Here is a 25954-nt window from a genome sequence, read left to right as displayed (position 1 = left end):
TATTCACAAGCTTCCCAGATACGGATATAATCCTAACACTTTTCACACTATTTACACTATACATATTAATTTTAAGCATAGGAGTAGATCCACGATTGATCCGCGAGTGACAATCGATTCGAGCCATTCATTTTACATTCATTTCGTTCTTAAGTTTATACTAATTGCAATAATTCCAGCCAGCGTCGATAATTCGACATATGTTATATTAAATATTTTATTTTTGATTATATTACTTACATTGACAACGAGCGGGACGAATTCCCGAGTATTTCATTAAGATTCACATATTTTAACGCGTTTCAAACCTTTACACTTGCCTTACACTTTCCTTACACCATCTACACCTGTATCGTTAGATTCAGCGTGCGAAACGAGCCAGCGACAGCTCTACACTTTTATTACACTAACAACACTTTCTACACTCGACGACTTAGAACAAGCGTGCGAGACGAAGTCACCGAAAGGTGCAACACTTTTTACACTTTCTACACCCACTTGTTGGAAACGCATGCGAGACGAAGTCACCGAAAGGTGCAACACTTTTTACACTCTCTACACTCGACGTCTTAGAATAAGCGTGCGAGACGAGCCAGCGACGGCATTACACTTTTGATACATCTTTTGGCACTTAAGGTGCGGATTTTCTTAAATTTATTAGATTTTTAGTTTATCATTAATAATTACGTTTTGCAGCGTGGAGAATAGCCAAATGGAGTCATTCCCGGCAAAGATTTATTTTATATTTTATTTTACATTAATTTTGATTATATTCAGTTACACTTTGTTACACCTTTGTGAACTTTCTACACTTTAAGACGGCCTTTAGCCGATTTAACTATTTGATATTGATTTTAATACTATTACATTATTCCCTGTCGATTTAAGAACATATTATTATATAATTACACGCGCGATAGATTTAAGTCGCGATATACTTACCTTTGATACTTATATTTATTACGCCGATGTCGGTGATTAGATGAGACGATTCCATAGCGATCCTGGGTACCTGAAAGAAAGAGGAGAATTAGAAATGGGTAGATTTACCTGTACACTTACCTGGTTTCATTGGATTCGTCAGTTGTGACTTTGAGAGTCACTCGGTGCAAATCGAGTGACTTTTCGTTCGCTTGCGCGAAGTTCGCCGTGCAGCGACGTGATTGGTTCACGCGAGCGCGAAAGCCAATTCACGCCGTTGCACTTTAGTGCAGCATCTCTCGATTAGGTGCCGAGTCCCAACAACGACTCGGTGCGCGAAGTGCAGATGGAATCGTACCATCTACACCCCGAGGTACGAACAGCCAATGTGATGGCTGCGCGCCTTAAATGCAGACTCAGCGCATGCGTGAGTCTGAGGTGGGAGAACTCGACCCGTTCCTCCCGGACAGTCTTTCGCGAGCTTTCGGTGCGTTAACACGTTCAACGGTTACGCTTAATAATCAAATCCGGAAGTCATATCCCGTTATCCGCTAGCGTCAGTAGCGTGATTAATATAATTGTAGAGACAGTGAGTGCGTGATACGGGAAATCCTATTGCGCTTATTGATCATTACGATCCGTGCATACGAAGATAGCGGCGGTTCGAGAGGACTCGACGTAATTCCACGCGATCGAGCGAATACGTCCGCGAGTAGAGATTGCTGTACGACCAGTATTAATAAATTGTTATTTGTTTATAATAACGAAACGAGCATTGATTCGCGACCCCAGTGAATATCCTATCCGTATATCCGTATATTACGCTTCGCTTAACAAGGGCGTGGCCGACGGCCTTGAACACGTCCGCGACGTAGAAGACGGCAGCCATCTTGCTGAGAGGAAGGACGGGGCAACGCAGTTAACAAGGCTTTCTGTATTGATGCCTGAAAATACAGTGGCGACCGTAATTTCAGACCAAGTAGTAAGTGGCTATAATAAAGATTTTTATGATTTCATTCGTTGTTCCGGTCACAACCCAACGTGGTCTGGCTTTCGCTCTGCTAAGAGTGCGGTTCTTGTAACAGACGGTGTTCCCTGGGGATGCCCTCTAAGGCTTCCTCGCAATTCGACGACCACTTCCGAAGCGGAAACTCGCCCGCCATGCAGAGCTCGCGAAGTTCAGTCTGTAACGCGATCGCGCCGGGTATTGTGTCCGTCCCAGTCTGGATATCGTCGACGTAGCGATCTTCGAGCAGTGCGACGGCGCCCTGCGGATATCGTGCCTTCTCGTCGTTGGCCAACTGAATGAGTGATCGGATCGCGAGAAACGGCGAACACGCGAGGCCGTACGTCACGTAGCTCGGTCGCCTTACCTCTCCATAAGATTGTCTGGAATCTGCGGTCTTTAGGATGCACGAGGATTTGACGATACATTTGCTTAATGTCCGACACGAGTGCTACGCGGTACCGGCGCCAACGCGAGATCACGTCGGCGAGCGCGGGCAAGAGATTAGCTCCAACGTGCAAGTGAGAGTTCAGCGATTCACCGGACTTCGTGCGCTGCGACCCGTTAAACACCACTCTAAGCTTGGTTGTGGAGCTGGCCTCCTTGAATACTCCGTGATGTGGTAAGTAACACTTTCCTGTTGCGTTGTCTTCGGAACTGCTCACCTCCGTCATATGTTGCAGGTCTTCGTATTCCTGCATGAAGGCTCGGTAGAGTTCACCGAATCGCGAGTCCTGGTTGCATCGTCGCTCCATGGTTGACAGCAGGCGCTCCGCCGGCTTGCGAGTTTCAGCCAGGCTCGTTGGAGTTTTCCTGAACGGGAGTCTCACGACGTACCGTCCGGTGGCCGTACGTTCGTGGGTGCGCACGAAGATCTCCTCGCATTCTTTCTCTTCGGGCGTGAGAGCGGCGGGAGAGGAGACGTCGGTTTCCTGCTCCCAAAAGCGACGCACTAGATCGACTAGCTCGTGGTCGGCAGTGCATTGAAGAGAACTGCGGTGCGCTTCTGTTGCACCACAGCCCCCCGAGAGGATTCAACCGAGGACCGTCTTTTGCGCGATGGGCGCTTGCGGTCCGCCTTTGCGGATACCGTCTTCAAAGATGGTGGAGCAGACTTCCGCTCCGAGGAGTATCTCGACTGGATCGTTATCCAGGAACTGCGGGTCGGCCAGAGGAAGTCCCTGAATGTGCGGCCACGCTGGAGCGCGCCTCGTAGTCGAGCCCTGATATAACGAGAGACGCGGCAGAACGAACGCGACGGCGGAGATTGTAGACCCGGTCGTGGTGGAAGTGAGGCTCACTGTCACCTTCCCCGCGGGTCGATCCCGATTTTGAGCCGCCGATCCCGAAAATTGACACGGCGGAGTAGAAGCGTTTAAGGCGGAGCTGTTGAGCCAGAGATTCCGAGATGATCGACACCTCGGATCCCTGATCGACGAGAACTCTCACGGCGTGTGGCTCTCCATAGCGATCGGCGACCATCACCCGCGCGGTTGCCAGAAGAATTGCCTTGCTATCGTCGGCTTGACGCACTGCGGATAGTGCACTGACCTCTGCAGGTTTCGGCTCTGCCGGTTTCGGCGCGGTAACCTGAGCCTCGTGGAGCATCGTGTGATGTCGAGATTTGCACGTTAAGCAAGTCTTTGTCGATTGGCACTTCGCGATCAGATGGTTGCCGAGACAGTTATAGCACAACCGATTAGTCTCTACGAAAGATTTGCGCTCGCTGGCCGGTTTGGCCTTGAACTCGTGGCACGTCATTAGAGTGTGCTTTCCCTTACACAACGCGCACTGTGGGTCGGGACTGTGTTTTGCGACGTGAGTTTTCGCGGATCGTGACGACTCTGAGACTTTAGATGCGGGTTTCGGTTTCGCGGCATTGAGTGTCAGTATGCGTTTAGTCATAAAGTCAGTGAGTTTAGTGTGATCAGGCGGATCGACGGAATCACAGATGGAGGACTCCCACTCGAGACGCGTACGCGGATCAAAGAGCTCAACTACGAGGTGGTTGAAGAGGTCCATCCCGTGGGATTCGATAGGCCGGCCGATGCTCTCCTGCGCGTTTACAGCGGTCGTGACGGCGTTGAAGATTCGACTAAGTTCCTCGGCGGTATCCCCCTTCATCTTCGTGACGGCGGTGAACATTGCGAAGTTGGAGCGTATCAACTCCCTTTTGTTCTCATAGTGCTTGCCTAAGATCGCCCATGCGCCGTCGTAATTGTCTCCGGTTACGTTTAACGACCGAATTAATTTTTCAGCTGGACCTTTTAAGCACGACCGAAGATAATGGAAACGCTCGACGCTTGAGATGGCTGAGTTTTGACCGATGACCGACTGAAAGAGGTCACAAAACGACGGCCAGTCTTCATACGCGCCCGAGAAATGCGGCAAGTTAATGCGAGGCAACGAGGTCTTTGGAGCGCGTTCGCTCCCCTGCTCTGACGCCGTGAAGGACGTGGAAGCCGACGCGGTCTTGAAGCGTTTCGCCTGTTCGGACAGGACGCTACGCTGAAGCACGTAAGCACTCTCGGCTTGGTCGAGTAATTCTGATTTGGCGTACTCACTCTCAGCGTAGCGGTCCTTGTAGCAGGCTCGAACTAGGTCATGCTGACTCTCGAACTTTGCCCAATGGTCGTCAAGGATGCGAATGCGAGTCTCGATGGCAGAGAGGGTGATGTTCGCCTGACCCATCTTTTTCAGATTGTCGACGGCTTTGGAGATGCGTACGAAGAGTTCGTGTTGGCTGTTTAGCATGGCGCTCTGGTCCAGACTCATGGTGTCTTCTGTTTTAGGCACTCCCGATCGCGGTTGCCGGCGATGATCCGGCTCGAAGGACCAGAAATGTGCGGGAGGCCGCGGGTAGAGACAGCACAAGGAGGACAAGCACGCGCACGTAAAATAAAGAGTCAGAAATACGAAACAAAGTTTATAATGTCCAAACAAATATGTACAAGTATTTACAAAAGTTCCTTTCAGGCAGAGTGCCGTGAGCGCGCACAGAATTTAGCACGGCGAAAGCGGCGAGTGCGTATTGCAAAGCGGAAGTTATCTAAGCGGTCGTATCGAAAAACTAGGCGGGTGATCTGCGAGCGAAATCGATCCCGCGGCGTAGCGGCGGTCCTTTTATCACCTCCGAGGCGAAACTCCCTCCAGGCAGATTTTCCCTAATTTCGGGAGGGTGATTGGCCATCGGAGCCCTACGTTATCGTGCGGACGTCACCGTTTTCACGTGACGACCCAAGGGATCGTTGCATGTTTTTACCCGCAATGTTTATAGCATTGATCTTTCTTTTGTGTTAGCTAGGTTGCTTGACTTTGTTTTCGCCGAGCGGATGTCGGCGAACTTTCCAGAATGCGAATGCTAGGAAGATCCATGCTGTACTGAACATCGCCACGACGAATTTAAGGCGAAATATTAGACGAACATTTTTACATGCGTGCGTGCGCTGACATGCAAGATAATCTAAATGAGTCACTTCTGTTCTGCGAATCGTTACGATCTCAAACAGTATAATTTAATATACTTAATACAATAAATATATGTTAAATAGATATATATTTATAGAATTTGATATGTTAAATATAATAGGTTTGCATATATTGGGCCGAAAAGAATTCAGCGAAACTTGGAGGGCCCAATATAATCGTCGAAATAGACGAAGCAAAAATCGGCAAAAGAAAATATAATCGTGGCCGAATAATCGAGGGAAAGTGGATCTTCAGTGGATACGAACGTGGCATAAAAAAATTTTTATTGTGCCAGTGCAAGACCGCACGGAAAAAACTCTGCTTGAGCTGATCAAGGAGTGGATTCTACCTGGGACGACGATAATGTCAGATTGTTGGAAGTCGTACTGTGACCGAACATTTGATCTTGGATAGGTAGGACTTACTTGAGATTAAAGAATTATGGTCGCCACTGTTTTAAGCAATCACACAGAACGCTAGAGCTCTCAATCGCCTTGATGAGAAGCTTCCTTCCTTCCTTCCAGTTATATTATCTTCAGGCTGCGTGGCTCATTACGTTTTTGGGCACGATGTCGTCTGACAAGGGCACGCACTCGCACTCGGTTCGCGTTTCAGATGTTGAAATTATCGGATAGGAAATGTAAATGAATTTTTAGAATTGTATTGATTTAACAATAACAAAATATATATTTGACTTCGGCACAAGGTACACGAAAAGTGAGATAAGTAATCCCTTCAACTATTAACGGCTGTTAACCGGGTACAATCCCGAACTATATATAGCTCTCGCTTAATAAGTACGTTATCGGAATAATGTTTAGAAGCACGCAATGCGAACTAATCTTTCCTTTTCACGTATCGCAAGATATTCAAGCTAACACGGTTCTCCGCAGAGTTTCGATCAAGAAAGACCAACGATGTGGCTCTCATAAAATCTAGATCAGGAAAGACTTCGAGCGTTTGCTCGGGCTAGCTTTTATACTCTCGGTGGGCTGGCATTCCCACCCATGGGCTCACAACCAATCACAACTCGGTTGCTCGCTTTCTCTCTCCATCATGTAGTCGACTGGTCTGAACATGCTCAACGGAAATTTCCTTTCGACGTAAACAAGTATATCAAATTACATAGCCGGCTAAAAGCTTGCGGCTACATCAAATAATCAGAATTTAATTAAATTTACCAAGAGACATGCGACTACATGTTATTTATGACTCATCTTACTTTGAACAAATATATAAAATAACAAAATGATGAATCCCGCATAATTAATCCTTAATGCAATTTCCTGTCCATTCCTCAATATACGCATGTTCATGCACTCAATACAATAAGTACGGTTGTCCCTGCTCATTACAGTAATATCTTGTGGCGGCCGAATCATAGCGCCACGGGGCACCGCGCCGCGATGCTACGCGCCTGACGATCCGCCGCTCGGGCACGCCGCACGGCCGAGCCGCCGCACGCGATAGCGAGTTCGCCGCGCCGCCGCTAGGCGGCTAACGCTCATGCAGTTTCGCGCAAGCCAGATTACGCTGGGGAGCTTTAAGAAAGACCACCCGCTGAGAGGACTGCAGAGCCTTCTCTCGAGTTGAGACGCCTTTTTGTTCAACGGGCTATCAATCGAGATTGTAAGGTCGGAAAACAGTTCCTACGGAACTATAGAGCGAGCTCCTTGTGGGCCTCTAAATCAGAGCGAGCTTTTTAGGCCTCTGCATAACGGGGTGTGCCCCGGGCCTCTGGTGACAGAGAGAGCTCCGGGCCTTCGGTTCCAAACAACACCAGCATACTCGGCAAGCTGCCACGCAAGAGGAAGCAGCGTGGCTGTCCCGGCCACGGGCAAGCGCCGGCGCCAAGTCCGCCCGCTCCAAGGGCTCGGCCTTCTATCAAGCCAACGCTGGAGACGTATCAACCATGTCTCGAAGGGAAAGTAGAATCTTTCCGAGCGTGGAAGTTAATTCCTTTTGACCTGTCGGACCTGCCGGCACCACGCTTTTGGAAACATCGCCTGGCGAAGATAGTCTCGCCGAAGAAGTCAGTCTCGCCGAAGAAGATAGCCTCGCCGAAGAAGAAGTGCCAGCAGACGCAGACCGATTCTTTATTGCCACCCTCACTGGTGGTATTTGATCCACCGAGTCCGCTGCCAAATACGCCGAAGCGGATGCCCAGGACTCCGGGCAAGGGCTTAATCCCTAAGCGCTACACCAGGATCAGCCATCAGAGACGATCCTTATTAAGGGAGTTATTCGGAGAATAATCTTCTGCCTGCATAGCGTATCCGGAGACATAACCCTCCGAGCGCCTTGCACACGTGCTTCGCACGTCGCCCCGCATCTCGCGGGGCCCCCAAAGAAATAAAAAATAAATTCACAAATTCACCTCAGACGTCACTAAATCATAAGATAAATCGTGGGGCTGAGATTGTAAGTAGCACCCCACAATCTAAACACGTATGTACATTCATTCATGCATACATTAATTAATTTCTCTTTTTATTTTTTAGGTTTATCGCATCGGCTGTAGGACTCTCCAGGATTCATCAGGTAAGTAACGGTAAGTATACTGACCGTAAATGATACGTTAATAACGCAAAATAATAATTTTCCTTTTTTCAAGAATTTCAGGTAAAATATCATAAAACGCTTCTAGCGCTCGCAAAATGCATTAGATGCATTACTTAATGTTTACAATAAAGGAATCTATCGTTTAAATTTAGTTTATATCCTTAATTCAAAATATCCCCGGGACACTTTTAAAAGTGAAGAGCAGTTTTCCCATGCTACCGGGCGCGTCCACAGGTTGCAGATAGTGGAACGTCCAGGGAGAGTCTATCCCTCTGGATAGTCGTGAATAACAATCAGAGACTCTGTCTCTGGGCGGAATAAGCGATCGCGGACAAGGGAATCAAAACCCAAAACCATGATGGAAGAGAGCAGTATAAATAGATTTACCCCAGGAGGTAACCCAGAAATGGGAAATCCTTCCACTTCCTCGGAAGTGGCTGAGCTCCGATCGGATTCTGGGGGGGGGGCAATATTGCTCGATTCGGAGCCGACAGTTGGACACTTGGCTGTCGGAACCACTCCACAAGCGTCAAGTGGGACAATGGAGATTGATACTCCTGCAGGCGGGGGGGGGGGGGTCCGGGGAGTATCTCATCTCGGCTGGAGAAAGTACAGATCGACGGAGCGACCGATGACGAGCAATCGCTTAAAGGTGGCGGTGTTGACTATATGGACTCCGACGTCGAGAGGGATCTTCTCGACTCAGAGGCTGACATCACAGATTAATAGACAGATAGCCAAAGGTCCGGGTTGAGACGAGACCAGCATTTCTCACTGGTTTCAGCGCCATACCGTGTAGCGGCCAATGCAGTAACTACTCTTAAGATAAAGCGGGTCATTTTCGGACGAAGTCGCGCCGCGGTAACAGTCGTTTCGGTAACAGTCGATAAGTCGCGTCGTTAAAGCTATTTTCTGTAACTCTTATAACTACAGTTTCGTTATCATCGTTATATTATCGTTGTGCAGATATAATATATGATAAAAAAGCTGCGCAACAACAATATAATGATAACGAATTGTTGTTAATTGTTATAGAATCAGAGCACTGATCTCTAAGCCGAGAACTCCGCGTGACGTGTTAGAGAAGTTATATTGCAATCAAAATTAAGTATGTTAATTGTTAGGACTTTCAGCCCTTAGAAATTTGTTATATCAATTATAGTTAAAAAGATATTGATGATTATAACATAGAGTCTATTGCATCAAAGTTGCGACTTACATAGACCATTAATTAAGAAACTATATGAAATTTTTTTTGTTATTCAAACTTAAGAGTTTTTTAGGTTGCTAATTAATCTAATGTTAAATTCAGTTGATAAATTCAAAATGTTGGAGCCATATAGCGGCCGGATATCAAAAGTGAAAATTCTATCATTTTTATTTTTAATATCCGCTATTTTTAATTAACTTTGCCATCCGATTAATATTGCGGTTATTAAAAATAAACCCTTAACTTCGAATACATAATTAAAAAATAATTCATAGATTCTGAATGGTATATGTATATAATTGCAACTTTTTGACGCAATAGATTCTGTGTTAATCTCTGTGTTAATAATCATGCATCAATTATATATTATTTTTTATCATAAATGACATAAGAAATTTCTTTTAAAAACAAATAAAGGATAAATATTTTAATTCGCGATGCTTCTTTAATAAACTTATTCTATTAATTATATTTATTATTTATACTGTGTAGGAAAGTTTCATGTTTGTATATCAATTAAAATTTTAAATAAACTTTTATGTAACTTCCCTGGTAATTTCATAAAATTAATATTTTCATCAAATTAAACTGCCAAATACGGTCAGGCTGAATTTTGTTCGTCTATATAGTAACAATTTTTCGTGTGAATTTTAAAAGTATATTCTTTCGCTTCGTCAACTACACGCGCCGTACTTTCAATCTTGAAACGCAGTCTGAAACTGAAACGTACAATCACATAATTAAATTGATAATCAATTTAACAATACCGATACTCTATACCCATCTCCACACACACTGCAAAGAATATGTTACAAAGACATTTTTAATTTATATATAGTTTCTAATTTTTCAAAAAGTGTATCTCTGAACGGTATTAACTTACAATAAAGGATTATGTTTATACAGAAATATTTCGATTCTGTAACAATAATCTTTCATTTTAAGTCTCGTTACTAGACGCGAGGAGCCTAAAACGTTTATAAAAATGAGCAAGGTTCTTTGTAAGTGAGTTTAATGGCAAATTGGCAACAATTTGCTATTAATTTACTTACCGGATTATAAACACGCTGTTGTATTACAGACGGGTTGCAATCACATCTACCCATTAGAGAATATATATTTTGTACTCTAAACGGTAAGATATAAATGCACCCATCTGCACATATAGGTAGCAATTTACTCCATTTGCACGAATTCTTATATGAACACAGTGCACAAGATGACACTAATGCAGATAGATGAGCGAGCGTATATTTTATTTGCACATTATAAACAGCGCTAAGCGCAGAATGCATTTTGACAGTAGTCACTGCGGCGAGCGCAGAATGCATTTTGACAATATAGTTACTGCGGCGAGCGCAGAATGCATTTTGACAGTAGTCACTGCGGCGAGCGCAGAATGCATTTTGACAATATAGTTACTGCGGCGAGCGCAGAATGCATTTTGACAATAGTCACTGCAGCGAGCGCAGAATGCATTTTGACAATATAGTTACTGCGGCGAGCGCAGAATGCTTTTTGACAATAGTCACTGCGGCGAGCGCAGAATGCATTTTGACAATATAGTTACTGCGGCGAGCGCAGAATGCATTTTGACAGTAGTCACTGCGGCGAGCGCAGAATGCATTTTGACAATATAGTTACTGCGGCGAGCGCAGAATGCATTTTGACAATAGTCACTGCAGCGAGCGCAGAATGCATTTTGACAATATAGTTACTGCGGCGAGCGCAGAATGCTTTTTGACAATAGTCACTGCGGCGAGCGCAGAATGCATTTTGACAGTAGTCACTGCGGCGAGCGCAGAATGCATTTTGACAATAGTCACTGCGGCGAGCGCAGAATGCATTTTGACAGTAGTCACTGCGGCGAGCGCAGAATGCATTTTGACAATAGTCACTGCGGCGAGCGCAGAATGCATTTTGACAGTAGTCACTGCGGCGAGCGCAGAATGCATTTTAACATTGCTTATTACGACGGTCGTCTTTATGCTTAAAATGTAAAAATTAATTTAAGTGGAAAATAGTTTGAGTCATAAGTTGGGACATAATATATTTTACATATGTTTTATATTTCTCAGTTTTTGACATTTTGTCTTAATTTCTTTTGATTTTCTAGCTGCTGTATTTATTCCTTCGCTTCCTCCAGTGTTATTTTTTTTTGCAATTGCATATATTTTGACTCTTAACATAAAGTCTAACATTTGCATTCTATGTAGATAACACTCGTTGTTCTGGTCAAACCAATGTTCATCTGCATGCTGGACGTGTTTTATACAAATTTCAAGAAATTTTTTCTTCACATCTTTAAAATGCCAATACTTTTCGTAGCATGAGTTCAATGCTTTAAGTTGAAGAGCGACAATATTCAAAAATGTATCCGTTGGTCTTGATAGCCATTCAACTTCAGGTCCTTCTTCGTCTTCGTGTTCATATTCACGTAGCTGAATATAGATCTCATTATCGTTTAATCCTTCCATCGGTGTTTTCATATTTGTTTCACGGCAGCTGTCACACTTAGTTTTTTCGCAACCGTAGCGAGCAATGTACCCTGCAAAATATGCAATTGCATTTCCTTCATATGTCCCTGGTGAATTGAAGTTGTTCTCGTCGATCGTATTCATTACTGGATTGTCGGAGTTCTGTTCTGAATACCTAGTAATTTCTTCAAAAGCTGTCGCAATGAGATCATCATTACCGTCGTCAATATCTATTTCAATTGGAAAAGTAAGTTCTTCTTGTAATGGGACAGTATTAGTTTCTATTTCACGGACTATCGACGTACCATCCGTTAACGAAGAAGTTTCTGGACAAATTACATTGCCTCTGTTGCTTCCATAAATATATCCGCTTGATAAAATATGGCGTAACGTTAACCGTACCATTCTCGCAGTGGGATTACGGTTGAATCCTCCGCGTCCTCTAACTTTTCCGAATGTATGCTCTACGGAATCCTGGTTGCACAGTGCAGTGGCGAGTTTGAAGTCTGGATACTTTTGTTTGATAGAACGATACATTAATAAAATTGCTCGTACAGTTGTAATCATTCCATCAAAGCACGGAGGTCTGGTTATCTTGTTGGGAGAAGTACTCCAGTTTGAACACCATTCAATAAAAGACGTTAATATCTCTTCAACTATTGTATTATCATCTGATAACGGTCCCTTTTCTCCTTTCAAATTATTTAAACGATATACATTCATAGCATCTATTACTTTATTCATTTTGTAAGCAAAATCCGCGGATGCTTTCCATGAAGTACTTTTCAATACATTACTTTGGCCTGCTGTCGATATTGCTGCAGCGAATCTTGCACTTAACATTTGAAAAGCTCTTTTGACATTCATGGCTTCAAAATTGTTTGGATAAAAGTGCGTGTAAGTTATGTGATTCAATAAATTTGAAGTACTTAACTGTTTGTCAAATTGCCACGTTGCAAATAAGTCATGAAAAGACATAATTACTTCTCCATTAATATAAATATATTTATGCGATCTCAATTGGCTAATCAATCGCTTGATAAGATGGGGCCAATCAAAGGAAGCAAAATAAGTTTCATTGTTCAATGAAAAAAACGGTTCTTCTGGTGAAATTTTCCATTGACCGAAAGCTTTTCTATTTGGTCCACCTTGGTCACATGTAATCAATTGTACATTTGCCCCTACATTTTTTAATTTTTCTAAACATATCTCGGTGAGTTGAACAATCTCCTTGTGCGTTGAATTTTTTCCTGTCAAAAAGTACGCTACTATTTGTCGCCAAGGATTTTCCGCGTTAATACTATCAAGACAAAATAGTAAAACATGTACCGCTGGTTCATTGCTTCGTCCCAGGGGTCCGAGATCTGCTAATCCTTCAATGAGGTCATATTTTATGCTGTATTCTTAAAATTTTTTTATCGACATTTCATCGAATTTTAAACAACAAGCTGTCTGAGAAGGTGATAGTTTGGAAATATTTTCTTCAATTTTTGAAAATATATTATCACAGAATCCTGGTCGAATTTCTGTTTCAGAAATCCAATTTCTGACGGAAGATTCTGACGGGAGATTTAATCCAGCCTTTCTAATTCGCGAATATCCACTTGCGGAATAATAAAACATGTGTTTCGCAAGATCTTTTTCTTCTTTCGTATATTCTGATTTCCCCTTGTGCAGTTGAAGTTTTATCATAGTTCTCGCAAGTGGTTTTCGACACTTCTTTCCATCCAAAAATTCATTGACACTGTGTTTGCAAATGTTCTTTTTTAGAGCTTCAGTATGACGACGTTTTAACATAGCAGTGGTATTTTTTTGTTTTCTTTTCTTTTCCATAAGAAGCGTTTTCAATCTCAAATTTTCTTTCTTTAATTTTTCGATTTCAGAGATTTCATCTTTAGTATACATTTCTTTGGGGGCTGACTTCTTTTGCCGTTTTTTTTCGGTTTTTCTGAGTGTTCGCTGTCATTTCTACTTCTCCCTGAGAGTAATTATCATGAAATAATGGCAATGGATTTCCATTATTGAGCCATTCATCGTCGTCTGCGAATTTATCTCCAAAATTGCAGAAAAGTTCTTTTCCAGAAGGATAACATTTCCTATGTGTCGTCATTGTTCTTGTAGCGATTTCTTCATTTGTATTCTTGGTGGTCTCCGCAATCTCTACTTGAAAGTCGGTGTGAGTATCGACTTCCATCGGAGTGTATTCTCGATCATCTGTATGGTCAACGATATTTTCTTGTACATTTTCTTCAATAGTTATGGTTTCCTCTGTTGTATTTTCACCATTATCCTCGACAGGAGAAATCCCAGTATCCTTTGGGATCCATGGTATAGGGTTTCTTCCAATATGCAACCTTGTACGGCTTTTAAAATCGTGTTTATTAAAGTGATCTGCGCATAATCCTGCTTTTTGAATTGATGCCGGGGACCACTTAAGTCTTAAATTTTCATTACCTGTTTAAGCATAAATGTAGTTTATATACACAAAAAAACATCACGCATTTTCAACACGTTGCGTAAATAAATTTTATTTCATTAATCAAATAACAACAACACACAGATTGACGAATGGCTCGAGGTATCCTAATCACTCTTTTATGAAAGATGAAAAATAATTATAATAAAACGTATTAAATGTATGTGAAAAAATTAGTAAAATTTTCAAAGTAATCTGTATTTTGTACAATTTAGAAATTCAAGAAGCCTGTTTTACGCTTGGAAAAAGTATTGATTTTTTTTAATGATGCTACTTTAATCTGCCTTAGAAAGAGCAACGAATTCAAGATTTCACGCTGAAGATACCTCGAGCCATTCGTAGTGGCTCGCAACGGGACAGCAACTCGCGCGCGGATTGAAGCGTCCTGGAGATGACATTTTTTAAATCAATCTTTAGGTATAACGTATGGTTTCTATAAATTTTTTCCTGCAGAATTCGAATTTGTCGAGAACATAGCCTAACACATATCGTTTTACAGTTATTTCAACCTAAAAAAAAGCCGAAAAATGGTCTTTTTGGCTCCGAAACCTGACGTGATAGAGCAATTCGGGAAACAAATTCAATTTCAGCACGTCAAAATCATTCGGAAACAACTATTGAAATCTGAGGGTGAAAAAAATCGAAATTTGTCGGCTTGTGTATAATAATACTATTTAATAATGATTGCAAGAAAATATTATTTGACACTACAAGATATAAATAAATCAATAAAATTTTTATTTATTTTTTATGTGTACATATTGTTACTCTAATATAAATAAATGTATGTTGTTAAACAAATACTCCGATAGGAAAACATTTACAAAAGTGTGACGAGAAATCTGAATGAAACTTAAAATGCTGCAATTATGTGTAAACATCATATATTTCGAATACATGTAGAAATGTAGTCTTTTCATTACATATAGAAAAATATTTGCACAATGCATTTTTAAATAATACGTCAGCAATACAGTAGCGTTGTGGCAAATCATCTTAATGTAATCATTATGTTTGATATTTTATTATGGTGAACTTTAAGACTCTGTGTTCGGAATCAAATCTATTACACCGCGTGAAATAAATTAGTAATAAATTTTTCGCTTCGGATATTAATAAATAATTTCTGTTTCGTAATATTAAATGTAGTAGATATTTCGTTCCGGGAATAAACGGCATATTCCTTGAAAATAGGGGTTGAAAACGTGGCTTGTTTTTGCCTGTGGCGGCTCTTCCCTGTGCCTCGAGGCCTCAATGTGTGAAGTAAACACTCAGGGTGAAGCGAAAGACGTCGGCGAAAACAGCTGATCGGCTGTCGACCCCGAGATCAGCTGAGCCGTTGACATTAGTCAAAATTGCCGTTTTCTCGGGCTGTCGACAGTTGATTAACCCTGCGAACTTTTCGGTTCGTTGCCCCGGGTCCGGAGTTCGAGAAATGTCGCGACAATAAAACGTCGGACTTCCGCGCGCAGGTTGCACTCGATCTAAGTCTTTTCTCGGTGCGATTACAAATATGATTCCGTATTCTAATTGTACGATTCCGTACTGAATACATATCCTTTGTTGAAGCTCACGCTTTCGCTGCTCGCGATAATTGCGCTATTCAAACCGTGTTTTTTTTTTTCGATCATTGCCGTTCGCGTAAAATCTATCGCTCGATTAATTCTGTTACAGTAATATTCGGGGGAAGGGGGATGTTAGATACGATTTGTATCAGCATCAAAAATTAAATCGATTTGCGATTTATTTAAGGAAATTTACTGTTCTAACGAAGAAGCTGTGTTTCAAGACCGATAATTCGTAATAGTATCGATAATAGTATTGAAAATTTACACGGAAATTATTTGCTACTTAGATCCTAGCTCGGACTTGATGGCGTTCTTATATATTAAATTGATTTTAAATCTTAGAGTCCTATTACTATTATTATTACTCTGATGGAAATATTTTTACTACTTGACTATTACATAGCTTGATTTCGGAAAATTTTTTGACACGCATTGATTAAAGCCGTTCGCTCCACATTTTTCAGCCTTCTAACACGATTTTTCTCGCCATTAAACGAATAATTATTTTTAAAGTTTTAATTGTTAACAACTCTTTAATTAAATTTATAGTTTGACCGCGCATACATTTCGACTATTTGTTAATCGGTTTTTTGAGCTTTCAACTTGATGTGGCTTCTTAATAACTCCATGTAATTTGTATACTATAATTATTAATATTAAGAAAGTAAAAACGACCGCTATGATTTAAATCAATAGAGAGGATAAATTCCATAATAAAAATGCTATAATTATTAATTAATGTTAATCTTAAACTTCCTTATAATTTATTTCATCTCTCGACGGATTTGTTATGTAACGGGATTATTATGATGTATATATTACAGTTAATTAGAGGGATTTATTTGATTGATTGAAAAAGTCTCTGTAAAGCACGAAACGTTCCAGTTATTTTGACGGAATATTAAACTGCATTATTTAAAATCCTGTTGTTTGGTTATTGGCTCTTGTCCTTGTTTTATCTAAGACATACGAGCTTTATCTACTTATATATTTTTTAATTTATACATATTAAAATTATTGCAATGTTAAAAAAAAAAAATTTTTTACATTATCTCATGACGGACAAGACCACCACCTTTTCGTGGTTTCCGTTGAGCAACAATATGTACGTAATCTATTGGTAATCTAAAAGTGAAATACACAGAACTGTTATTGCAAAAATTTGTCCTTTAATTTTACTATATGTATTTTACAAGACATAGTAACTTGTGCCAATGTCAAATAATTAATGAAATAAAATTGCTTAAAGTTTCCATGTGCGTAATCTATCGAGCCGGTCGCGGTAGAAGCAATTTTCTAATAGTAAACGTGGATGAGCGAGTAAGACGATCGGGTAGAATGCTGAAGGTCTCAAAAGTTCGAGTCCTGGTTTATTATATAATAACAATGTATTGTTATTATATAATAATAATAAAGAAAACATATTTTGTAATTTAAAAATAATTTCTTATTTTTTTATGAGCAAATCGTTAACTTTCCTAAAGTTGTTAGAAAATATGCGAATAATTTTAATGATTGTCAAATAATTTTCCTACTTTATATATATATATATAATATCAATAAATATCATCAGTAATTAATAAGTACGACAAGACCTAGGTGCGCGCGCGCGCGACCGCGAGCGCCGAGAAAGAAGCCTAGCACGATTCTCGCCGGCTCGCGGCCGACCGAGGGTCGAGCATCTGACATCACTGCATTCACTGCTGAAATCTGGCATCGCTGCAAAATTAGCCTAGCACGTTTCTCGCTCCGCGCTCCTCTCGCGTCTTGGCTCTGCTCGGCTCTGTTCGGCTCTGTTCGGCTCTGCTCGGTTCTCGTGGTCGCTTGCCTTGCGTTTAGAGTTCACGCAAGTCGCAATAGAAGAAACGAAGAAAGCGGAAATGAAGAAAAGTCAAGAAAAGGATCGGCAAGAAGATCTGAGGAAGAGTCTAGAGAGAAAGAAAGCGGAAGATAGAAGAATAGAGAGGAAGAAGCAAGAAAAGGAAGAAGCGGATAGAAAGGAAAAGTTAGAATATTGTTATTCTTTATTTTTAGATTAGATTTTTATAGATTTCCATTCTTAAAAAAGCCGTGTTAAATCTATCGAATCGAATAGAATCGTTGCCTCTTTTCCGCAATGTTGATTCTTTCATTGTGCTCACTTCGTACTGCGAGATTATTGTCAGCACAAGGATATCATAAGGGTGCAGTCCATTTACTTAATGCTGCAAATCCTTCGGAACGTTCTTCTTCATCTTCCTTTTAATTCCAAAAAAAGGAGAAGAACAGGGGTATTTTCCGATTCACGCATGATGCGCATGATGCATCATTTATCCTTGTTGTACACCGAATGTTAAACAAGGATGAATGATGCATCATGCGCATCATGCGTGAATCGGAAAGTACCCCAGTTCGAAGAATTTGTAGCGTTAAGTGGACCACAGCCTAAATCGTATTTTGATAGCTCAAACGTCAGGTTATCGTAATTGCGTAATTGTTTTGTACATTGTAAAAAATCATAGTAAATATCTAAGTAGCACGCGTCTGTGATGTTTAGTTCTAGCATAGGTAAGGGAACCAGACTATGGCACGAATTCGTAATTCACGATTCGTATATTCGTGAATAGTGTGGAGGGAAAATTCGTCGAAAATTCATCGAATAATCGACGAATTTTCCCTCCACACTAATCACGAATATACGAATCACGAATCGCGAATTACGAATTCGCGCATAGTCTGATATTCCACCCTTACAAATAGCGTGCATTAGTTAGGCAACAAAACGGTTCGCGATTTTATTTATTACTGATTTACTTATGAATTAGAAGGCTAATGGAGAAAAAAAAGAAGAGGAACAAAAACAGAGGGAGATGGAAAAACAAAATCAAAAAAGCCAGGGGGAAAACATGAACGTAGATGACAATGAGGATGACGAGGATAAAGAAAATGAGGAAGAAACACAAAAAAAAAGAAAAGACGAGGAAAAAACATAAAAGAAAGAAATAGGTACGTTATATTTGTTAATTTAATTATAAAGTTCTAAAATCATTTCTATTTAATTGTGCATTTATTTATTGCTTTGATTTTGCATTTTCTGTGTAGGTATTATGGTCCATATAGAGGAAGAGGAAGAACATGGAGAAGAGGAGGCTGGAGAGAAGGAGGCTGGAGAGAAAGAGACTGGAATAGAGGAGGCTGGAGAGGGGGATGGAGAGGACGAGGGCGCGGGAATACGAGGCCTGAAACGACAGGCCCCGTTTTTATTTTTAATTATAAATAAAGAGTGTAAAAAATAAAATAAATATATTGTATCGAAAACATACTTTTATTATAATAATTACACTGTCCGACAAAACCTTCTGAATCCGTATTGTCAGCCTTGGCTATCATGTCACAATTTTGAGAAAAATGGCGTCAGAGGCCAAAAACGACGTTTTTGAATTTCTTAAGACTTAGCACCGGTAGCATTTTTTTCTAAATTTAATTTATGCCACATAAAAATGCCAACTTTTAGCTTTAAGGGGTTACATATGAGACATATGAGTATAGACCGCAAGAAAAAAAGGTGAAATTCGGGAATTTTTATCTTGAAAACTATTAATTCGATTTTTATCTTGAAAACTATTAATTCGATTTGATCCGGGTATTTTTTATTTAAAAGTATCTACATTGAGGCACGTTCACAAATTTTTTTAAGGGAATTCATTCCCTCGGAGCGCTGTTCTCGTGGCCGGCGTAAAATGTGACACGGTTCACGGTTCCCAGAATATCTCGAGAACGGCTGGACCGATTTGCTTCAAATTTATACACAATATTTTACGATAGTTTTTCTCGTTTCCATCGGGAGATTTTTTTTTACTTAACTAGTTTTTTTTATCAGACTATAAAGGTCACATTCATTTTTCGACCCAAATTTTCGACCTTTATAATCTTATAAAAAAAACTAGTTGAGTACAAAAAAAATCTCCCGATGGAAACGAGAAAAACTTTCGTAAAATATTGTGTATAAATTTGAAGCAAATCGGTCCAGCCGTTCTCGAGATATTCTGGGAACCGTGAACCGTGTCACATTTTACGCCGGCCACGAGAACAGCGCTCCGAGGGAATAAATTCCCTTAAAAAAATTTGTGAACGTGCCTCAAAGTAGATACTTTTAAATAAAAAAAACCCGGATCGAATCGAATTAATTGTTTCCAAGATAAAAATTCCCAAATTTCACCTTTTTTTCTTGCGGTCTACTCATATATAAGCCCTTAAAATGCGTTTTATTTCGTGTGGATATAATTTTTTGTTTTCGAGATAAAACAGTTTGAAAATATCTCTTTTTTCTACTTAATATATACTGTCCGACAAAATTTGACTTTCTTTGCAACACGAGTGTGAATAGTCATTTCCGATGTATTTTTACTAGCTGAACATGAATCCGTTGTCCAAATTTGGCTATCATTTCTGTATATATTATATGATTATAATAAATAAAACATAATTAATAAATAATTACAATTTTATTATATGGCTGACATATAACATATATGTATATAACTGTACATGTATATATAAAGATAATCAAAATGTTAATTTTGATCGTATATATATTAAGAATGAGAACCAATAACTAAGACAATAAATAATTTAAATAAATATTTTTTAACTGTAATTTTTATATGTCACTAATATATGTGGTCTGTACAATTAAGTACAGAAAAAAATGTTTATTAATATATAAAAATATATAATTATAAAACATAATATTAACAAAATATAAATAATTTTTATTCCATGCGCCATAATATAAAAACCGGGTTCGAGAACCGGTGGAAAAGAAAATCTCGATATTTTCAGACCGCTAGTGATGACAATTATCCGTTTATCAAGATATGTCCGAGATAGAAATAGATCCAAGATAAAATATTTTATTTAAGCAAAAATCCGCGGATATCCGGATCTTGTTCGAATTCGGTTCTTGTTCTGATCCGAATCTTGTTCAGAAATTTTTATTTTTATTATAATATAAAATTGTTTGAGTTCAATTACTGATTACTAAAGTTAATTATTATCTAAGTTTAAGTAAAAACATCTCAAGTACAAACTTTTATGTGATCTGAATAATACTTATGTAATTTTATAATTTTTAAAGTTGGGGATGCAATATTATAATGTTTTATATTGTTATAATATTTGACAAATAATATTATATTTATATTTCAGTGATATTTAATAAAAAGAGTAGATACATAAATAATTCCCAACGATTTTTTAAAATTATATCGCTTTTGTAAAACTCCTTCAAAAGTTTCGGTTTTCAGTTTCGATTTCGGCCGAAACAAAAAAAAATAAGTTTCCAACTCTAAAATTGGATATATATTTAGTCCGGACTCGCACGCTCGCATCAGGGGCAAAGTCTCAGTCTGTAGATAAAATCGGATATATTTAGTCCGGATTCGCACCAGGGGCAAAGTCTGTAGGTAAAATCGGGTATATTTAGTTCGGACTCGCACCAGGGGCAAAGCCTGTAATGTGATTTAGTCCGGACTCAATCCTAGGGGCAAAGTGTGTCGGTAAGGGGCAAAGTGTGTTGGTAATCAAGTCACGGAAATGGTGGTCTCGACTTTTGAGGGGCCATTGGCTATCTGTCTATTAATCTGTGCTGACATAGCTTGCCAGGAGGAAGCAAAGTCCAAGAAGAAAGAAATGACGGCAGCTCAAAAGGCTAGGAAAGCCTACAGAAATGCCCTGTCATTTCTGAAAAAGATGAGCAACAAGAAGGATGAAGAACTGACCGCCAGGGACAGGGAGCTCATCAAACTGAATAAGAAAAAGGTCTCCAAATTTGAAGCCGAACATCAGCAACAAAAATTGGAGACGATCACTGAAGAAAATGAGGTAGCAAGGATTAGACCGGCAAAAAGGCTACAGAGGTCCAACGCTACGGCGGAATCTCCAAAGCCGGACAAATCCAATTAGCCACCTTCTGAAAGGAAAACGGTAAAAAGGGTGCGATCGGGCAACGGAGAGGAAAGCCAAGCGAAAAGGGCCAAATCCTCGATAAGCTTCGATTCGCCCGAGGAATGTCGGATTGCCATCATAGTTCGCTCTGATCCGGATGGCAGGATGACGGCCGAAAGGTGGATGGAAGTGGAGTCAAGGATCCTGCTGGCCATAGCCGAGCTGGATAGCGACGGTTGCGAGGAGGTCAACTTCGACGGGGCCGGCTGGCAGAAGGGAGTCAAAGTTGTTGGATGCAGCAACAGAAAGTCACGCGACTTTCTAACGCAAGTCATCGGCAGCTGCGGCAAACTCTGGCAGGGGGCCCAACTCGAAGTCATTCAGATGTCGCAACTGCCGCTGAGAAAGAAAATCTCACTGTGGATCCCACCTCCGGTTCCGGAAGGGGACGATACCGTGGTGAAGATTTTGGGAAAGCAAAATAAAGGCCTGAAGACTCAAAGCTGGAGGATCATCTCATCGGCTAAGAGCCAAAATGGCAAAGAAAAGGACTTCGTCTTGACGATCGATGGCGAGTCTATGGAATCTCTCAGGAAGTCAAAAGGAAGCATCAAATTCGGCTTGGGTACGCTGAAAGCGAGGCTTCCAAATGACAAGAGCAGCGAGACGGCCAGGACTTCGGGTGGTTCAGATTAATCTGAATCACTGCAAGGCGGCCACGGAAGATTTGATGCTGCTCATGACTGAAGAGAATGTGGACGTAGCCCTGGTCCAAGAGCCTTGGCTTGCAAAGGACAGGGTTCGAGGACTAAGGACTAAAGAGTATACCCTGCTACATTCTCAGACTGCAGGTAAGAAAAGAACGTGTATAGTGGCAAAGAGATCCCTAAAACTCACACTACTAACACAATATAGCACAAATGACCTGACCGTGGCAACCTGCGAGAGCCAGGGGAACACGAAGCTTCTTTTGGCTTCCGCATACATGCCATACGATGAGGCTGAACCATCACCAGAGGCCGTCCAAAACCTGGTACTGGGAGCCAGGAAGCAGGGCAGACAACTGGTGATAGGATGCGATGCCAATGGACATCACATCCAATGGGGAAGCAAGGACATAAATGAGAGTGGTGAGTCAATAATGGATTTCATTCTTACAAATAACCTGACCATTTGCAATAGAAGCAATATACCGACTTTTGTAAACAAGGTTAGAGAAGAGGCGATAGATCTGACCTTGACCACAGGCGAGGAGGGGTTGATAGTTGAGGACTGGAGGGTCTCCTTAAAACGATTCTTCTCAGATCATAGGAGAATCCTGTTTAGAATAAACCGCGCGGTCCCAATTAGCAAGCCCTTTAGGAACCCCAAAAGAACGAATTGGGAAATGTTTAGTAAACTCACGTGGATGGGGGACCAAGTGTCCAAATGTCAAAGTACCCATCAATCAAGGGAATAGAGATTTTAGTTAATGAACTAGGAGATGCATTAATGAGAGCTTTCAAAAAGTCTTGCCCTGTTAGCCGCTCACGCAAGGCCACCAAACCCTGGTGGAATGGGGAGCTCAGGCAACTAAGGACGGAAACAAGGAAGCTCTACAACAATGCAAAAAGGGACAAAATAAAAGAGAGCTGGGATATATATAAAACCAGTTTCAATGAGTTTAAGTATAAGATAAGAGAAGCAAAATGGGAATCGTTTAAGGAGTTTAGTGAATCCCTTGTGGATAGTAGCGAGGCTGCAAGGCTCAGAAAGGTGTTATCAAAGGATCCAGTGATCCCAAGCAACATCATGAAGCCGAATGGCTCGTGGACTGAATCCAACAGCGAGACCCTGGATCTTCTTATGAGCACACATTTCCCTGGATGTGGGAACATCAATTACAAAGACGTAAGAAAGGATGGTTCCCACAGACAGGGGGAATTGGTGACCCCCGCGGAGAGAAAAACGAGGGTGGAAAAGATCATCACAGAGGAGAGAATATTATGGGCGGTGCATTCGTTTGGTCCGTACAAGTCTGCGGGTTTGGATGGGATACTGCCTATTATGCTACAAAAATCTCCGAGCAGCATCATTGGGATGCTAAAGAGAATCTTCGTGGAATGTCTTGAATTAGGCTACATACCGAGAAGATGGAGAGAGGTAAGGGTGACGTTTATAGCTAAGGCTGGTAAACCGAGTCACACTACGCCAAAAAATTTTAGGCCTATTAGTTTATCGTCGTTTCTGTTGAAGACACTAGAGAGACTAATAGACATGCATATAAAAGAGACCACAAACATAGAAAAACTGTGCGAAATGCAACATGCTTATCTCAGAGGTAAATCAATTGAAAGTGCACTACACGTGGTTGTCGGAACAATTGAAAAATCCCTCAGGGACAAGGAATACACCTTGGCTGCATTTCTGGACATAGAGGGAGCTTTCAATAACGTCAAAACTGAATCTATAAAAGAGGCCTTAGAAACATTGGGGGTAGAGCATATGGTCACGGAGTGGGTGATAAGGATAATGGAAAGCAGAGTTATTACCTCTGAAATAGGAAACAGCTCTACACTAGTAAGAAGGCAACAAGAGGCACACCGCAAGGAGGAGTGGTATCACCGCTACTGTGGTTGATTGTGATAAACCGGATTCTAACAACCTTTAAAGAGAAAGGGATCAAAATGATAGCATATGCAGATGATGTAGTCATACTGATCACAGGCAAATACTTGTCTACAATCAGTGAAATCATGGAGTCTGCGCTAAAAGAACTATCAAAGTGGGCAGGAGAGAACGGCCTAGGGGTAAACCCAAGCAAGACCGAGCTTATTCTGTTCACGAGAAAGTATAAAATACCCAAATTCACACTACCAAAGTTGGAGGGAAGGGCACTTGCACTTTCAAAGGAAACTAAATACCTCGGAATTGTCCTTGACTCCAAACTCTCATGGAAAAGGAACGTGGAAGAAAGGATGAGGAAAGGAATAATTGCTTATTATGCATGTAGGAAAATGTTTGGAAGAAAATGGGGTCTGATGCCGCACATCATACACTGGATGTACACTGCGGTAATAAGACCGATCATTACATATGGAGCATTAATCTGGTGGGAAGCCATGAATAAGGAGGTAAATAAAAGGAGCCTCACCAAGGTACAAAGGCTTGCAGCCCTGGGTATCACAGGAGTGAAGAATAACACAGCACAAGCTGCATTAGAGACAATCTTGAACCTACAACCACTCGATTTGTACGTTAAAGGCCAGGGCCTCGATTCTCTAACTTACTCGTAACTCTACGTATACGCAACTTACAAGTGGTTGAAATGCACATACGTTTATCATCCAACCACCAATGCGTATTCTTTAAGACAATATGCGGTCGTTCGTATCTAGATACGTATACGTATCTTTTATACGAATACAATATGTGGCAACACTGGATTATATACTGTCTGCATTAAAAACATCAAGTATTTTTCAATAAACGTGTTTTATTTTCAAACGCATTTTTTGTGTGATACTTCAAAAAGACAAGAAAACGAAAATGGATGCAAGAAAACGCGGTGCAAATGTGACGGAAGAACAAAAAACATTATTATTACAGTTTATGGAACAAAATTCGCGTTTGATGCCTGGTAAATTTTCCGCTGATTTTACATATAAAGATGCAACTATTTTGTGGCAAAAGCTCACAGATATCTTAAATAGTTGCAATGGTGTAAGTAAGGATTGGAAATCCTGGCGAAAGGTAAGTATATCCCGGCGTACATACAGAAAAATCAAATAATTTCTCTATTCAAGTAACCATGACAAGGTTAGGTTAAGATGACATCATCTTGACCTTAACTTGGTTATTTGGATATAATTAATTTATTTCTCATTTATTTAATTTGTAATAATAATATTTTAGTGCTGGCAAGATCTACGGTCACGTAGCAAATCGAAACAAACCAAAATAAATGCAGAACGAAGGAAAACTGGTGGAGGAAATGAATCTCATCTAAAATTAAGTAGAACGGAAGAAGCAACGTTAAATTTAATGTCTCCTACGTGTATCAATGGACACACAGAGATAAAGGAAAGTGAAGTACAAATACAACCAGAGACTGAGGTAAAATTTTACATAAACTTTATAATTAATAGATTTTTTCTCTTTTTATAATAGTATAAATTTCTTATAATAATAGACTTTTAACCTCTTATTCTTTCACTTATTAGCTCTCTCTTTTTTCTATTTGCTTTATTTCTTGTTATAACATAATAGAACATATTCTACATGCAAACTTAACTGAATTCCTTATCTTTAGATACATTTCGAGATTGATGAAGTGGAATATGTTGAAAAAGAAGATATAGA

General features: G+C 40.6%; 3 protein-coding genes and 1 long non-coding RNA gene across 4 annotated transcripts; 3 read left to right on the top strand and 1 right to left on the bottom strand.

Annotated features, from left to right (window-relative positions):
- Window positions 1-1982: 1982 nt before the first annotated feature.
- LOC139782937 (uncharacterized) lies at window positions 1983-4702 on the bottom strand. Its single transcript, XM_071722023.1, has 4 exons — window positions 3229-4702; window positions 2974-3125; window positions 2410-2859; window positions 1983-2324 (listed from the first exon to the last, which is right to left on the bottom strand). Exons 1-4 carry the CDS (start codon window positions 4700-4702, stop codon window positions 1983-1985), a joined length of 2418 nt encoding a protein of 805 aa, XP_071578124.1.
- Window positions 4703-18019: 13317 nt separating this feature from the next.
- On the top strand, window positions 18020-18860 carry LOC139782944 (uncharacterized). The gene is made up of 2 exons (XR_011721065.1): window positions 18020-18673; window positions 18770-18860. It is a non-coding gene; the product is annotated as an uncharacterized lncRNA (long non-coding RNA).
- Window positions 18861-21778: 2918 nt separating this feature from the next.
- LOC139782936 (uncharacterized) lies at window positions 21779-22309 on the top strand. Its single transcript, XM_071722022.1, has one exon. The coding sequence runs from the start codon at window positions 21779-21781 to the stop codon at window positions 22307-22309; it is 531 nt and encodes a 176-aa protein (XP_071578123.1).
- A 43-nt stretch (window positions 22310-22352) lies between these two features.
- On the top strand, window positions 22353-23072 carry LOC139782935 (uncharacterized). Its single transcript, XM_071722021.1, has one exon. The coding sequence runs from the start codon at window positions 22353-22355 to the stop codon at window positions 23070-23072; it is 720 nt and encodes a 239-aa protein (XP_071578122.1).
- Window positions 23073-25954: the final 2882 nt, after the last annotated feature.

This window comes from Temnothorax nylanderi, unplaced genomic scaffold (assembly GCF_030848795.1).
Source record: "Temnothorax nylanderi isolate EJ_2023f unplaced genomic scaffold, tnyl_v1.0 TNYL_tig0454_pilon, whole genome shotgun sequence".
Classification (NCBI taxonomy): Eukaryota; Metazoa; Arthropoda; class Insecta; order Hymenoptera; family Formicidae; genus Temnothorax; species Temnothorax nylanderi.
Note: the sequence above shows the minus strand (reverse complement) of the source record. Positions and strands in the feature narration are given on the sequence as shown.